General features: G+C 41.0%; 1 protein-coding gene across 1 annotated transcript; it reads right to left on the reverse strand.

Moving 5' to 3' along the window:
• Window positions 1-15,366: 15,366 nt before the first annotated feature.
• Window positions 15,367-16,143, reverse strand: LOC142078245 (uncharacterized). Its single transcript, XM_075140700.1, has one exon. It carries the CDS (start codon window positions 16,141-16,143, stop codon window positions 15,367-15,369), a length of 777 nt encoding a protein of 258 aa, XP_074996801.1.
• Between the last annotated feature and the right edge of the window lie 230 nt (window positions 16,144-16,373).

A 16,373-nucleotide genomic window follows, 5' to 3' on the forward strand; every position in this document is an offset into this window, starting at 1 on the left:
GCAAATGTATTAGGATACACCTAAAGGTATTCCTGCTTGTCCAGGAAGGTAAAATTGCTGTTAGGACTTTTACACTGTACTTCCTAATTTTCTTCCAAGAAAAAGAGCAATCCAGCTCTTTCAGTTCATTGGTTCTCTCACAGTCAAATTCAAGGTGATGGCCTTCTCCTGCTATTATGTCACGACTTATAATAATTTTAAACCTATCCCTAGGAATTTACTTTGAAAACACTTCCGAGTATATATTGAAGAGCCATCTTTTAAAAGACTGAACTTGACAACATTTAACACACCATTTTTCAGTACAGCAAAGGCAGCTGTGCAGATATCCTCAGTAGCATTGCTGATACAGGTTTATCTGGATAAGACCTAACTATTCAACTTGCTACGAACAATGGAATAAGAAACGATGCAGACTTCTGTAAAACGTAATGCACTTTTGTGTTCTGCAGAATTTGCTTGGGCCCCAGCCCTACAGAGTACATACATTTGAGTTTTACACCTGACTAGTTCCACCAGTTGAGAGAGGGCTACTCATGTGTATCATGTTAAATGTGAAAATAAGTGCCTGCAGGATCGTAAGGAAAAACACAGGCACTGAAAAGACAGCATAATCTTGATGGGCAAATAACAAACACGTTCCTCCATGCAAAAAAAAAATAAGGCAAGCCTGCCGTAATAGCTTCATCAATGCAAATTTGGCAAACACAGCACCATGGAGGCTGACTGCAATTTTTCCACTATAACCCTGACCTGTAACTCATTAACCTACCACTAAAACAGTATTCACCTCATGTTCAGTCCTTCGAAGCACTCAAAGGAAAAAGGAAGTGGAATGAATTTTTATTCCTCTCCCCTGGAAAAAGGGCAAGGCATGCCATATTTGTAAAATTTCATAAACACTAGAAAAAGACTATAAAAAAAATCTGTGACTGACCTATTCAATGTATTCATACAGCACTCAGAATGGCTTTCCTGATTTTTTTGTCCACATTAACGCCATTAGACTGTAACTCTTCTTTGATATTGCATTGCTCTCACATAAAAATAAACAAACCCTCCTGTAACACCAAAATTGCAAAGGTCCAAGACCAATGATAAAACTGCTTCTTCTTTATTTCCCTGGGTACTTGCCACCTGCCCCATGGCTAACACTGTATTCCGTAACACTTCTGGGTATTTCTGCAAAACCCACAATGCCACCAAAATGACTTCTAAATCTTTTCCTAGAACCGGAGTTCATGAATGGCTGTTCGTTTGGGAAGTATTAATGGGAGCCATTTGACCAAATACTAACCTTGTTTTCTCTTTCGTGGGATTGTGCAGAATTTAAGACAACCTAAAACGGAGCCCACGGTTGTTGTTTTTGCACGGGTTTATCAGAGTCTGTCTAATTGAAGACAGGTCCATAAATAAAACATCAGGCCATTTTTTTTCCCCCTGTTATTATCCTCATTAGGATAAGATTAGATCACACAAAGGTCATAGTATGTGAAAAATTGTGAAGCATTAGATCAGACCCCTTTAATGGGAATAAGACCAGTACTTCCCAAATTCCGTCAGCGAAGTCAGATGGGTGGAAATTTCCAAGCAAGTGGCTGAAGAACTTCACTCCAGCTTCCCTGAACATGTATAAGCTGTCAGTTGTTGAAGAATTTTAGAGTTATTTCTTTCCTTTAGTTTCTGTATAAACCTCCTAAATAAAGCACTGCAACTTCTAGATAAAGGAGCATAGCTCCTTGCAACCTTGGAAACAAAAGATTATTTTTATTTCCTTTGATAAAATGCAGTTTTTCCTATCTCAAATCCCCCTATCTCATTATTTACTTCTATTTTAAGGTCACTAAATTTTCAGGTTGCCCCTTGACAGAAGCAGAGGTCACCAATAAGTTACCAGCGCACGCAGACTAACCAACCCATTACCTTTCACCTGCTCTGAAAATGGTCTAGTTAATACATCACCACTAAACTCAGAGATTCCTAGCCTCTACTTTGGTGTTTTCTGGTTCTATTTCAGACCAGGGAAAACCCCATTTGCCTTAAAGCCTGCCTGGTTTCTTCCAGCCTTATTAGCTGATGTAAAGAAAGAAGACAGGACTTCCTACAGTCCTGGGCAGTCATCCTGGAGATCGGAAAGACTGCGGTGCTTCCTGGGAAGAATCTTTTGTTTTTACTTCTGCACGCCAACCTATGTAATTAATGCTGCACAAGCACAGATATGCATAACCCTTACAAGTGACTATTTTTCAGAATTGATGCCAAAAATGCAACCTATTGTGATTTGTGTTTTTAAGCCGCGTAGCAGAGGCTGATCAGCACTGTGTCCGCAGTCTAGAGGCAAACTCCTGTGCTTATACAGGCGAATTGCAGGTCTGGATGAACAGCAAGAGCAAGCTCTTCATTCCTGCAAGATTTTCTCTGCTGCCAGGTCCAGCTCTATAAAATATGACCTTCAAATGGAGGGGGAGGCCTAATCCTATTCTGAGGTACGCGCGCCTAATTTCAAAGCTTTATGCTTGGGCGCTATCCACATTGCGACAGACACTGCGTGTTGCCCACTCTTCCTCCTACTCACACACTTTTATCACTGAGATGCAGTTCTACAAAACTGCATTAGAAAGCAGTAGTTTGAGAGGCTGTATCCCCATTTCCTCCAGTAAAGTGTAGTCATACGGACATTAAAACAGTATCATTTCTTTTTGTCTTTCCTATTCTTGGAAATGCTGGTTTATAATGGGTTAAAAGTCTGCTGCTAAGCACCGGCCATTTTAAGGTGTATTCTTCTCCCCTGCTGATTTGCCCTCTGACCTTCTGGGGGCCAGGGCAGCTGCAGACTTCATTTTTACTCTATTTCCTGGTCTCTCTCCTGGCTGTGCACTCAATGTTTCCACAGCAGATTAATGACAGCTAATAATATCTGATATATCTGGACATTGCCACATAATGAGTTGCAGTCCCACTGGGTGCCCGAAGTGTCACTACTAACAAATTCACCAGAGCTGCACATAATTAGCATGTAAAGGGAGTGATCATGCAGTAAATCTGGAGGGGAAGATGGATAGCCCATGAGGAAAAAATATAAGGAAAAAACACTGTTCTTAACACTCATTGGTAAATGTATGTTTCTTGCCGTGAATATTTTCGTGATAACAAACTGTGGACAGGTTACCTTTACAGTAACATTATTCCTTCCATGGCTGATAGGCAGAATTTCATTATGCCACTGCTAATGTTACAATATTTCTGCAAAATGTCACCGTATGTAAATTAGAAGAGGTTAGGGTTTCCGTCTTAGTTTTCTTTCGAGATGCACTGTCCCTTTCTGCTATGGCCTAATTCTCCCTTCTACAAGTTTACAGACATGCTAATTGACACAACCCTTGCAAAATAAAGTCGGCACTGGAGGATCTTCCTTCTGAAATAGCCAAATAGGAATGAAGAAACTCAACACATGACAGAGAGTGCAAAGATACAAGAGCAGAAATTAGCTTACTTGATGAGGTTTTATCCAAAGTATAATCTTTCCTGACACATCAGAAAATACCCAACAAAGAAAAACGGGATGCACGGACAGTGTGAGTTACCAGACCTGATCTGTACACAGGTCTCTCTACCTTGTGACCACTTGGCTGCCCATCACATGCTAAGTCCTGCCTGCAGTCTGGATATGTGCAGGCAAAGAGGTTTTCCCAGGAGAAGGAGGTTGACAAGGAGCAGATGAATTGTCCTGATGGGCTGTATTCAGCCTGCAAAGCAGGGCAGCTCTGCTCTAGTTTAAGTCATTCACTCCTCCTCATTAGAAACCATTGCTCACCAATGCTAAAGACTTAATTTTGGTTTGAGGTTGTGTCACTTACAGGCCTTTTGGTTGTTTGACATCTGGGTGGGAACAGTTGCATTTACGTGACTCCAGCTCTGAGGTTTATTTGGGCAATTGGCCAAAACATGGTTAATTCGAAGTGCAAGGGTTTTTTTTAGAAATATTACTATTTTGCTGAACAGAGAGGCCTTTGGCCCTGAAGGCTTCAGCCTTTAAATTGTTCTTACTCCTAAGGCACTTCTTCTGTCATTTGAGGAGAAAAAAGTTAGCAAGGAAGCCTCACTTCAAAAAACACACCCAAATCCCAACAAACAAAAAATCCTGTCTATAACACATACATTTTTCCATGACAAATGATTATTTAGAGATGTGAAAAATTCATAAGGGCTTACTCTAATCTCTGTAGCTGCCTTCTGCAGAGAGAGAGCTTGGCCAGGAGAGCCTCGTGATTCTCGGGCTGAGCAAGCATGAGCTGACTCAGAACCAATTTTATATCAAAGGCAGAAATTGTGCAGACCTCGGGTACTAGCTCCTGTTTGTGATGCTGATGAGCGCTACCAATAAACCTCCGCACTTTTAAGAGTGTGAACTGCTACTCAGCAGCACGGGGAAGCACCCTGGAAATAACAGTAGCTGCTCTTGTCCACTATTGCATTCCTGTTTCTGCCATTAGCTAAGTGCTGGTGGGCCCCTCGGATCAGCTCGTAAGCTCTGAAAGTTACTGTATTCACAACTCATACTGAATTTCATGCTGGTTCATGTTCTGTTGAAGAATCACCTTTTCGAGTCATGTGACTTCAGCTTTTATCCCTTTTTTAAAAAGAAAGTTTCCAAACTGGATGTTGCACAGAAAAGTATAAACCCTAGAGGCTTAAAAAGAGCACAGTTAATTAAAAAGCAAGAATTTCTTTTAAAAATCCCAGAAGTTTTGCACCTTAGAAAGGACAATCCTACTGTGTTTTCTTTTTTGTTTGGGGGGGGGGGGGGGGAATCTTTAAACTCTTCCTGACAAATAACAACTTTAATTTTGAATCCCTTGTTCTATTACGTTCTCTCTGCAATCCATATGGCAACTCACAGCACAGTTATTCATTTCAAGATTCACCTTCCCACATAATTTCCTTGTATACAAAAAAACCCAAATGAAAAAAAAAGAAAAAACAAGAAGGCTTATATTGTTTATCTTGTTTTTAATGAAAGGATGAAGCTCACAGGCTATCCAGCTCCCACAGGGGCCTTTTTTTATGCAATCTTAATGATAATTAACTGACAGTGATTGATGGCCAGTTCTGAGGTAATAGAAGATACAACTGCACAATTCTATCCAATCCACTTTTCTATTTTTTTTTGAGTCCTTGTTTATTTCTGAATAACATCAAATGAATTATTTGGCCAATTTGAATTTCGCATTTAAAGTTCATCTGAAACACATTTGCCCAACTGTTCTGTCACCTTGCTGACTGGGGTTTCATATCCTCAAATTTCATTCTGTGTCAAGTTTAGGAAAGGCAACTACTTTTGCATTAGAAATACAAGAAAACACTCACATACATTTCCATACGTTTTATAGGTAAAAGTATTTCTACTGGAAAATGGGCCCCGGTGCACTGAGGCCATACAGAATTTTTGAATATGTCCACATGGAATTTTGTTGAAGGGAGCATGAGTCTTTTTTAACTTAATTTCAAAATATTGTTGTTAGCATTGTAGACATCTCTAGGGGTATTTTTATATGCACTGAACTGTTTTATTACAAAATCACCTTTGCTGAAAAACTCCCACAGTCTCACATCCAACTTTGGTCTTGTTAAATCTCACAGCATCTCATACATTGTCTAGAATGACTACATGAAATGACTACATTTTATGCTTTATTCTTCAAATCCACTGTTTTAAATAATTGTTTCCATTATGCTAGCTGTGTCAGCCTTAAAATTTTGTATATATATCAACTGTTTTAAAAGCTTTTTGAAGAGGTCTATTGCTTTACCAGGAAAATGGTCCAATTTGAAATATCTATGTTACACAGAAGACCTCATGTTTTAAATTTCTTCATCTGACAGGTGAATTCTCTCTAGTATTTTATCACTTGTTACATTTAAATGATATTATTTTAACTGCTTTCCTGAAAGACTCTTTCTTTCTTTTATTGGTTGAAAGAAAAATAAGTTCTTTTTAGACAAGCAGCGTTTCCTTTACAGCTTCATTGCCCTTTCAGCGTGTCATTACATATAACAAAATGTACACACAATGCATCCCTTGGGAGTTGAAGCTTATCACGGTGCAGTACTTTCAAAGTGAGCATTTTATACCATTTGGTACCCCGAGGACATGTGAGGTGACACCACTGATCTCTCAGGAGAGACATCACTGATTTCTTACAGGTCTTGCTGATCAAGAAATTAGTCAATAATTATATTTTGTAAATTCTAGCAGCCTTTTTTTTCTTTCCCCCGTGTAAGACAGAGGTTGTGGTAAAACCGCATCTGCCTGGGCCTCAAGGCATGTTCAGTTTTTGCCTACCTTTATGCCCTCCTTGATGAGAGTAACAAATCAAGTTCAAGCATCCTGTACTGAAGGATCCTTCACTGAGTCAGACGCTGCTAAGCCCTGACTACTAGGGAAGACTTCCATGAAGGTCTATCAACAAGTCTCAATCATCCGTACAGGTTATTGCTCAGGGACAAGGGACACCTCTTTCCACCCAGGGGCTGACTGCTGTCACTGAAGCATCCTTTTCCAATACAATCAGTGATCATTTGACACACGGGGGACTTCCAGGATTATGGCCAATAAACCTTCCCCACTATGAGAAGAACAACCAGTGGCCATGAATCATGCATTTTCAAGCAGTATAGAAGACGGGCAATACATAAATACCTCCTTACTTAAATGATTTTTGAGGAATGCTTTCCTTAAGAATAGGCTGGGAAATGTTAGACTTTGCACAAGAGAACATACCCCTGCCTCACGCAGAAATGACATGGTCCCACTGCTTCACAGACAACAACAAATGGAAAAAACCATTGCAAGAAAACCAAAGGTGATTTTTTTTCTTGGACTGAAGGAACAAAGCAGCGACAACAAATGATTTTGTGTCAAAAGACGACTTCCAAGTGACCTGAAATTAAACACTTCCTTCTCACGTACTGCAAGCAAAGCAAAGGACACGATGCACTGAAGTTGCGACACACGAGCTGGCAGAGGCATTTTTACCCCTCACCCTACTGACTGGCACCTGGATGCAAACCCGTCTTCCTCCTGAACGAAGTTGAAACAAATTCCCCCCGCCTTCCTTAGGAAAGGATCCTGCCCACCGGTCAATCGCGTATTTCCATCTCTGTGTACGAGGTCAGGGGAAGGGAGAGCGTTCCTTTTAATTTCTCCTGTGGAAGCACTGCCACGTATTGCCATGGAGAGTACAGTAGCCACCCAGCTGGAGTCCTGCCTTGCCACTGGGCCAAATTCAGCTTTTTTTTATAGAATGAGAAGCAGCACTAATAGGAGAGGCTGAGGGACTCCACACCAGTTCCCCCAATTTAAAATATTATACCAATTCTGACATTCTCTGGGCAAATAGGTGACTTAAGTTCAAAACCCATCAGGTAAAGGTAGGAAAGGAACGGAGCTCTTCCAAGTCCTAACCTCTGTGATGCTGAAAAAGTTGAGAGGCCAGGGCAGCTTCATCCCCCACATTACAAAAGTTTAGTCTCAATTTCCTTCATCAGAGAAAATTACTCATGAACATGTGTTACTCATGAATGTAACACAAATCAGTGCTTTTCAGCAGGCTTGCTTCTAATTTTATGTACACCCATCTATCATATCTGTATAAGTAACATCAGGAACATATAGTAATGAAAACAGTCATCTGATTATAAATCATCTGGTATCTGAAACAACCTTAGGTATCTTCACAACAAGCAGGAATTACGCATTGCATCCAGGACTTACTGAGATAATGATACTTTTATATCCTATGGTGCTTGCTGTGCACAAAATAACGTCTGAGATCATTTAAGACCTTATGCCACAGCGTAAAAGACATCCTTAATTTTATGTTGGTGGCCCATTATAAAACAAAATAACAGCTAGACTGATCTTCCCTGTGCTGAGCTATCGCTTGCTCTCAGCAAGGTGCAGGTACAGATTTGTGAACTTCTGCCGATGGAACACCTTCGTGTTTTGATACTTTAACTGCTTCTAGTGGAGTCAGCTGCCAAAGTGGTTCCTAGCTGGAGATAGGATTTACGAAAGACTTGGATCGAAATTGCTTCAGTGGGTTTCAGGACAAAATCTGATTTACCTATACAAGTAGTCAGAGAGATCATCCTATACAGCAGAATCATGGCTGCTCCCTTTACTGTCTAAATCAAGCTTTCATTTTTCCATTCAACTCTGAGGTTTACAGAGCGAGGAAAGATGAAAGAGAAGGGACTTAATCTCATTGTGTCTTGTATGCTGTTAATTTAGAGGAATACATTTGAAAGTAGCAGCAGGCACCTAAGTACGCTGGAAGCAACAGAATCCGCATGCACTGAAGAACGATGTGAAAGGATAGCCGTAAATTATTTATTCCAGTCCCTAGTTTTAGACGTCCACGTCTGAAGATTTGGACCAGGCCTATTCTCCTAGCTCCTATGGCACATGCCTGCCATGCGGGCAATGGAAATCCAACCTGGCAGCTAGGGATAACTAGAACTCTGCCTCTGTTGTGACCCCAGTTTGACTGGAGGAGCTGAGAGCTTACAGATGAAAAATGGAGGAGACATTCCTTCAAGCGCATGCACTTGAGACAAACCAGAAAAATGAACACCACACAAACCCCGTGTCACTTTCTCTGGAAAGTTTCTTTTCAAAACAGAAGTATTTAGCTAACAACATTTCCTCCTCTTCAAATTTTAGATACGCCTGGAAGAGAGCTCTATTTGAAGCAGGATGCTCACAGTATCATACAAATGTCTGCTCCGATTAATGGGAACAGGGTTTATTTCTGGGGAAAGGTCCACCTCCCTTTGCCCCCCTGAGTTTCAGGCGAGGTTTTCTAATGCAGTTTGAAGGTTGTTATCAGGCAAGCAACCAGCCTCTTTTCAGCATGGACAAATTAACTGATTAAAAGCTCTGCTAGTCTCATGACTCTGTATACCCAACTCTATACTTACTGGGCATACTGCTTGCCAGAATAATATTTAGTTAGGTCCGGATGCTCAGGCTTCCCTGTTGTTATACCCATTTGTACAGACACCCATTAATTTTGAGCCAAGGTTACTTCACCAACACCTTATGTAGGGGAACTGGAAGAATGGAAAACAGCCCCTACTAAACTTGGTGATTCATCTAAACAAGTTTTGTTTCAGCAAAACAAAATTTGTACCAGTCTGCATCCCAATTACCTCAGACAAATCTGCCATGATTTGTAATTACATTATTATTTTAAATTAATCCATCCGTGAATTACAGTTGTCTTTTGTTTATTCACTTGTTTAGACTGGTCTAAAAAAATGAGCAAAGCTTTCAAGCCATTTATAATAAAAGCAAAATGACTAAAAAGGCCTACTTTTTTTTAGTTTGCATTAATGAGTTCACCCCAAAATATATATGCAATAATATAGGAAATTAAGTTATAAATGTAGGGATGTGCTCCGAGTCACCGTGAAAATCTGCATGCAAATGCATAATAATCACAAATCTACATTATTACAATATTAAAAAATACCTACAATTAAATTATCATGTGGAAATAATCATAATGTTATTGGAAACTCAATTATTGTGGCAACCCTTGTCGGGGAATTAGCAGGCTATGGCAAAGGCAAGTCAGACCTGAATTCATCAAATATATATTATCACAATATTACATGTTCACTTCGATTCCATGCAAAGACAAACATCCTCACTCACTAGTATCTGCTCAATGCATTTGTATTATTCATGAACAACTCTGTGATCTATTATACATACAAAACTGATTGTACGCTGCTTGCCGGAGGCTACAATGCAGAGACACAGAATTAATTTTATTATATACACATGCATGATAATTGTGTAGAATTCGGTCAAATATCAAACTCTGCTCCTGTGCTCCATTATTTTACTTTCCAAAAAGAGGTCTAAGGTCAGCAGCAATTTCTCTTTGGCGACAGTGAAACTCTTTGTCATTTAGAGTAGAAAGTTCCTTGGTACTAATGAGCCTGGAGCTGTGATGAATGGTCACACATTCCCTTTCCTTTCCAACCCCCACCCATCAAAGGGAAAATGTAACTTTTATTGAGATTCTCAAGAATTCCTTGCCTCTCATGCACACAGAAGTCACTTTGGGCTGTGGACTTAGAGACTTGATTTGTCAGAGATGGAGGCAACTTTTTTGTTTGTTTTGGAGACTTGGCTAAAATTGTATGAGAAGGTGATCAATACAATTAAGGAAACTTGTTTGCAGCTGTAGTTTTATTCCTGTAGGAACTGCTGTTATTTTCAAGACGTTTAAGTAAACCCTCCAGAAGTGTTTTCACAGGGCCATCTTCCCTGCTACAAGTTTTCATCAAAAACAACCACCTACTTTTCCCCTTTCTTCAACAGCACAAGAGACTGATAGGAAGGCCTTTTTTCCTCTTCTCTCAAATCTTCCAAACTTTTTGGCAGAAAGACAAAGATTAATACCATCCAAGACATTTGTAATTGTTTGAAGACACAGGGAGATAGAAACGCATCAAACTTGAGAAGGGGCTTGAACAAGGCGCACAACCTCAAAGTCCTGGTCTGGATTCAAATGTCATTGAAAGCCAGCAGGACACTCGACTTCAACATGTTTCAGTTTAGGTAAAAGCCAGGTCTATGGCAGTAAGTGGTATGTGCAAATTTTGGCAACGATAACTACTGTCACTTGGCTTCAGAGATGGGTATCAACTCCCATGTACCACAGTTAGACAAACACCCCTTAGAACACATCTAGCCCAATGATCCAAAAGGGTTGTTTCGGGAATGAGAAAGAGAAAAAGGTCATCTTTAACTGAGCAAAAAAACTGTCCAGTCTACCATTCTCCACGCTGCATTAAAAAAAAAAAAAATCAAACCCTGAAACATCTTGCCTTGTAGTTCCATTCACTCCCACTCTCCATCCGCCATCCAGGCTTTTGGCTATCATGCTCATCTGAATCTCTGAGCTTAAAGTCTGAGGAACGTATACTTCTTGTCTGGTACATTCAGAGAAGGGTCCCATTCAAGCATGTCCCAAACCCGCTCTTGCATTACCGCATTGCATTACTGCACTGCTTTCAACAGTCATAAGCAAAAGGTGCGCTGCAATGCATTTATATTCTACATTCATAACATTTATAGAAATAAACTGTAACAAGGACTCTAAAGGGTTTCTCTAAGTCTACTCATGAGCTGGGGAGATTTAAACCACCTCATCTTTAAATCTATCTTTTGCATGCTTATGTCATGCCCAGAGTCCATAATTTTCATAGCTCTGAGAACAATGCAGGATGATCTGCATTTAGTAGTGCATGGCTCGCAAGTTTACCACGATATCATAAATTTACTATAAATTGGTAAAATCATCACTGTCCTAATTAAAGAATGTGATAGACACACAAGAAAATCTCAGGAAGGAGGAAGTAAATGAATCCCCCACATAACACGTGGCTGCCTCACGAGAGGTAAAAAGTGAACATGTTAAGTTGGGCTGTTTATCTTGGCTGACTCACAGCCATCAACAACAGAAACGGCAAAAACACAGCTCTGACTAGACTCCAGGGCAGCAGTTTAACTAACTGAAATGCTGGAGGTGGAGAAGAAAAGCACTTGCGTTAAAGAAGACTGCAGTAATGCGTTTTGTCACTTAATTGTTTATAACTCCATTCTGTTCTTAAAGATTTCTGGTTTTAGGAAGGCACGAGCTACACCTTTTTTAGTGATACCAACGACTCTAAGGGAGCTGGCACCTTTTAAACATCCCACTCTTCCATGGTAAACTCATTATTATTTTCTGCCATTTCAGGCTGGCTAGGCAATTAGGTGAGCAGCAGGACCTTAAGGCTGAGGCAGCATCATTTAACTTCAACCTTTGCTGTAAAAGTAGGTAACATACGCTGTCAGGTCGCAGAGAAAATTTCTCCTGGAGATTGTATCTTGACAGGCTCTGGCAGGCAGTAAGATAATGGAGAGAAAGGCCCTACCAAAACTACTTATTTTGTCATCATTACCCAAGACCTGTGAGTTCTTAGGTACCTATATGAAATTTCAGTAATTCAAGCTTGTACCTCTTGCTTGCACTAAACCCATGCAGTTTGAGTTCAGATAAAAACACGGATTTTAAGAAATTTAGTTGAACGTCATCCAAACTACCAAACCTCTTAACCACATGAGGAGATCGAACAATTTGAGAGGACACACTTTTATTAAACCCGAGATTGCTGCTCTGTCTGGTATGCCTGAAAACACCTCTATGGGTTACCCATGGCATTCTGGCACTTTCCCACTGGCCTTCAAGGCATTCGCCAGTGCTAAAAGATACAAAAACATACAAGGAAAAAAACATAGCTGTTAAGTCGCATTTTCCAAACTTGTAAAATAAACTTATTTTTAAAATCATGTAGCTTTTAATTGGTTTGCCCAACTCCAGTTCTTAGTAGCCACGTTAGAACCACCAGCTAAACAGCAAATTGTCGCAAAGACCGATGTTACTTCCTCAGTTAACATTTATTTTGCATGTATCCATAAAAATGCTACATGGAAAGAGTGTGCACACACAGAACAAGTCTTGGCTTCATTTTCTTGCCAGCTATCAGACAGCATTGTTCATGCACACATCTTTTGGTATTTAATATTCACAGTGCAGAAGCATCTACTAATTCCAATTAGGACCAAGAAATTTTACGAGAGGTGTTGTACAAAACAAAGATTGTCACAGTTCTGCCACAAAGCACTTACAGTTGGACAGGTTGACAACTCAACTATTGCTGCACTGTGTATTATGTGAGAAGTATTTTTTAATCTTATTCTAGTCACCCTTAAATGCAAATATGACACTATAGGTAGCTCTATGCGGTAATGGGGGGCATTCCACTTCTTGCAACAAATGCAGGACAATACTCTACTTCAGCAGCTACCGAGGCAAAATAGCTACTTTGTCTTAGAAGGTTTTTTTTATATTTTTGTGCATATATTTTATGTCAGTGGAAAATTCAATGACATTGAGTCAAGCTGAATCTAATTTAGAAGATAATTCTTTTTCAAACAAAAAATAGTTGGCCAAAATTAACAAATTATACATTTTGACTGTCTTCCTAATGGGAACAGTTTGACATTTCAAAATTCAGTAATATTTTTGAGAGATGTGTCCCTTCTTCAACACTTCTTTCCCCAAGAGAGACAACATAATAGTGGCTTGCTTGCGTTTGATTTAACAGAACACTTGCTCTCACTCCTAACCAATGACAAAAAGGCTTTTCTAGTTCATGAAGTACAAAAAATATGAAAAAAATCAAATCTTTACATAGCCCTATTGACCATGATCAACCTTCCTGCTTGGGAGGCATATTAAGACAGAACAGGTTACCTTTGAGGTGAGTTTAGTATTTAAGCGTTCTTTGGGAAGCCTGCATTAGTGACAGAGGACAGCTTTCCCAAGGCTGAGCAGTGTGCTGGATGGGATCAGAGCTCAGGAGTAATACCTCCCGGTCACATGCGATCCCCAGCTCTCTTCTGCGGCCCACTAAAGGCCCCTGGTGACCCAAATCCCCCAAATGAGGCAGCAGAGGATGCTTCTTCAAATATCTCCTTGATGCCAAGGATGTTTCTATGGTAATTCTGCATTCAAAGTTACAGGCTCGTGCTGTGTGAGAGGCCTCACCAGGGCCCAAGGAGATGAATGAACCTATCTAAGGTTGTGCATACCCAGGGGGCTTCCATAATTTTGGGTGCGCAGAAATACAAAGACGGAATAATGACAATGTTGTGCTGCACTTCAGTTGTTGAATTACTTCAATACCTTGCTCACAGATGTGTGCATGTGAATCTAATCAACCAAACTCCTCGCAGACAGCAGAGATTATTTTGAGATATTATTCCTGCTTCTCCTACAGAAAAAGAAGCACCAGCCTTTCATAACCTCTTGTATACAGGGACGTGTGCATGCATGCGTACACGAACACACACCCGTTCTCTATAAACGCACAAAAAAGCTGAGGATGAAAAGTTTCCTATATATAGCACATTATTCTCAGAAAGATATGACTTCTAATAACAGACTTGCCTTTTAATGTGGAAAAAACACACCAAAAACCTGTTTGATTGTTCACCTACCTAAACATTTACAACAGAAAAACAACAGGGGAAAAGGAAAGGTGGCACTCTCAGAAATAAATATCTGAAGAAAATGAGATCTTTCCATATCACTTTAAATCCTAGAAAAGGAAGCTTTTCACTATCTTTTCTTCCTTAATCGTTTTTTGCTTCAGTTCCTAAAACAGCACATTCAACTATTCAATTTGCTGTTCAATAATAGGGACTCACATTGTCTTTTAAATGCATACAAAAAAGTTGCATCTTTCTGCTTTCATTTTCCCTGTGTGTTTGTTGCATACTGACATCAAATTCCCTGCAGGCATCCTAACCTTGCAATTGGAGAAACAGTGCTCCAGGGTTTTCCACGTGTCTAATACACCTGGATAAAAAGTGCTAATTGTCACCAACTTCCATTAAATGACAGCAGTAAGGCACAAAATATGCTTGATTTGCAGACGCTAGTGCCACTGGGAGTTAGCAGCAGATTAATAATTGTGCAGACCTCAAACATTCCCCTGGCACTGCCAGTCTGGGTTTCCAATGTAATGCCAGATTATGAGGCTTTTGTTTTTAGCTTGCTTTCCTAAGGAACTAAGGCTTAGGCAGTTGCACTGTCTCCCTGTGCATGTGTTTGACTGTCCTACCTTCCCACAATAATTTCTGGTCAATCTGAATACATTTTATAGGAGGGTAGAGGTCACAAACGTACAATAGCCTTAGCAGTTCTGTAAAAAACAGGCAGGTAGGTAGATATAATCAAGCCTGAGCTTAAGTGTTTCAAACATCCTGGCTTTCTAGATTCAGGTATTCTTGCAGACAAATGAACCCTAATTCTCAAGTTTTGTTAGCGCTGAAAGTAGAAGGGAGATGTGGCATATCACATATTCGTCACGCAGCAACTTTGCATCTGATCACCTTTACAGATCAGGCGTCAGACTAGGTTCCCAGTTGTGGTTTTTTTTTCTTTTTACAAACCTATATGCCAAAAATTCTGTTTCAGCTTGAGGCTTTGAGCACGCACCAGGAGGCACTTTTTGCACGGGTACAATCTTGCTCCAGTTTCCTCCAGATAAGTGCAGGGGCCAACACTTTACCTTCTCCTTTCTTCTTGCTCTGCTGCTCCTGCTGCTGTTTCCTCTCTGCTCTCAGCGCACGTGGGCACGTACTCTTTGGGTATGAGGACGCCACCCCTATGGCATGCAAGCTTACTGACAGCTCCGGTGGCATTGCAAAGCTCATTTCTGCATGCAGCAACACGATTATGGCGAAGGTGAGGGCGAGGTTGAGCAAATGTGTTTCAACACTTCTTTCTTGGTATTTATTACCATGCCGTAGCATTCCTGCAATCTGGCCTGCTGCTGCTCCAGCTGCTTATGCAAGCTCCTGATTGAGCGCAACAGCAGAAGCCGTCGGTACATAGCTAGCTGGAGCCGGTACTTCTCCTTTTCCTCCTTTTTCTTATTTTCTAAGGTTTCCACTACTTTTGCAGTCTTCGTCCAAATCACCTGGCCCAGACTCCAAGGAGCCTGCGGTGTGTGGCAGTCCCCAGGGTCGCTCCCGGGCAGGGCAGTGACAGCCTGCGGGGGCTCGCCAGCCCCGCCGGGCACCCTCGGGACCTGTGGCACCTCTGAGCTCGGGTCACCATCGCAGCAGGGGCTTTCGGAGCACAGGGAGGCAATGTCCACAGGCTGCAGGTTACCGACCGCCACAGGGTACGATGAGCCACGTAACGATGTATCTACAGCTGTCGGATGATGCTCAGCCAACCCAGAGGCTGTCCTCTGTGGCTGGCTACCGCTAGCCATCTCTGGGCCAGCAAGGGCTTTTGCCTGGGCCACGGCCTTGCTGGAGAGGACGGATAGTCTTTCTGGCACTGCTGAGCTTCCCTTGTCTTCATTAAGGCTGGCTAACAAAGGGCTGGGAGAGCAACCGGGGGATGCCGTTACAGCACCACGCTTTGGAAACGGGTCTTCATCATCACTGTTATTTTGGATCTCTTCTTCATCTCTTGGCATTACACCTACTGTCTCAGCCATTTATTGCATGAGCTACAGAAAGTTTCTGTGGACAAAGTGGAAGCAAGAGGATTTCATTTCCACATACACAGACACAGAAACCCAGTGCAGAGTGACATTTGAAGAAAGAACCTCTCTTTATATTTAAGCGATGGACCTATTACTTTTCTAATAAAGCACAACCCTTGGGTCACTTCAGGCCATTTCTTGTGATTTGCATTAGATGTTCTTTGAGACACAACATTAATTCA

Source organism: Calonectris borealis, chromosome 2 (assembly GCF_964195595.1).
Source record: "Calonectris borealis chromosome 2, bCalBor7.hap1.2, whole genome shotgun sequence".
Classification (NCBI taxonomy): domain Eukaryota; kingdom Metazoa; phylum Chordata; class Aves; order Procellariiformes; family Procellariidae; genus Calonectris; species Calonectris borealis.

What these genes read in the sequence shown, in the direction of transcription:
- LOC142078245 (XM_075140700.1), bottom strand. Translation starts at nt 16,143, where the DNA reads ATGGCTGAGACAGTAGGTGTAATGCCAAGAGATGAAGAAGAGATCCAA.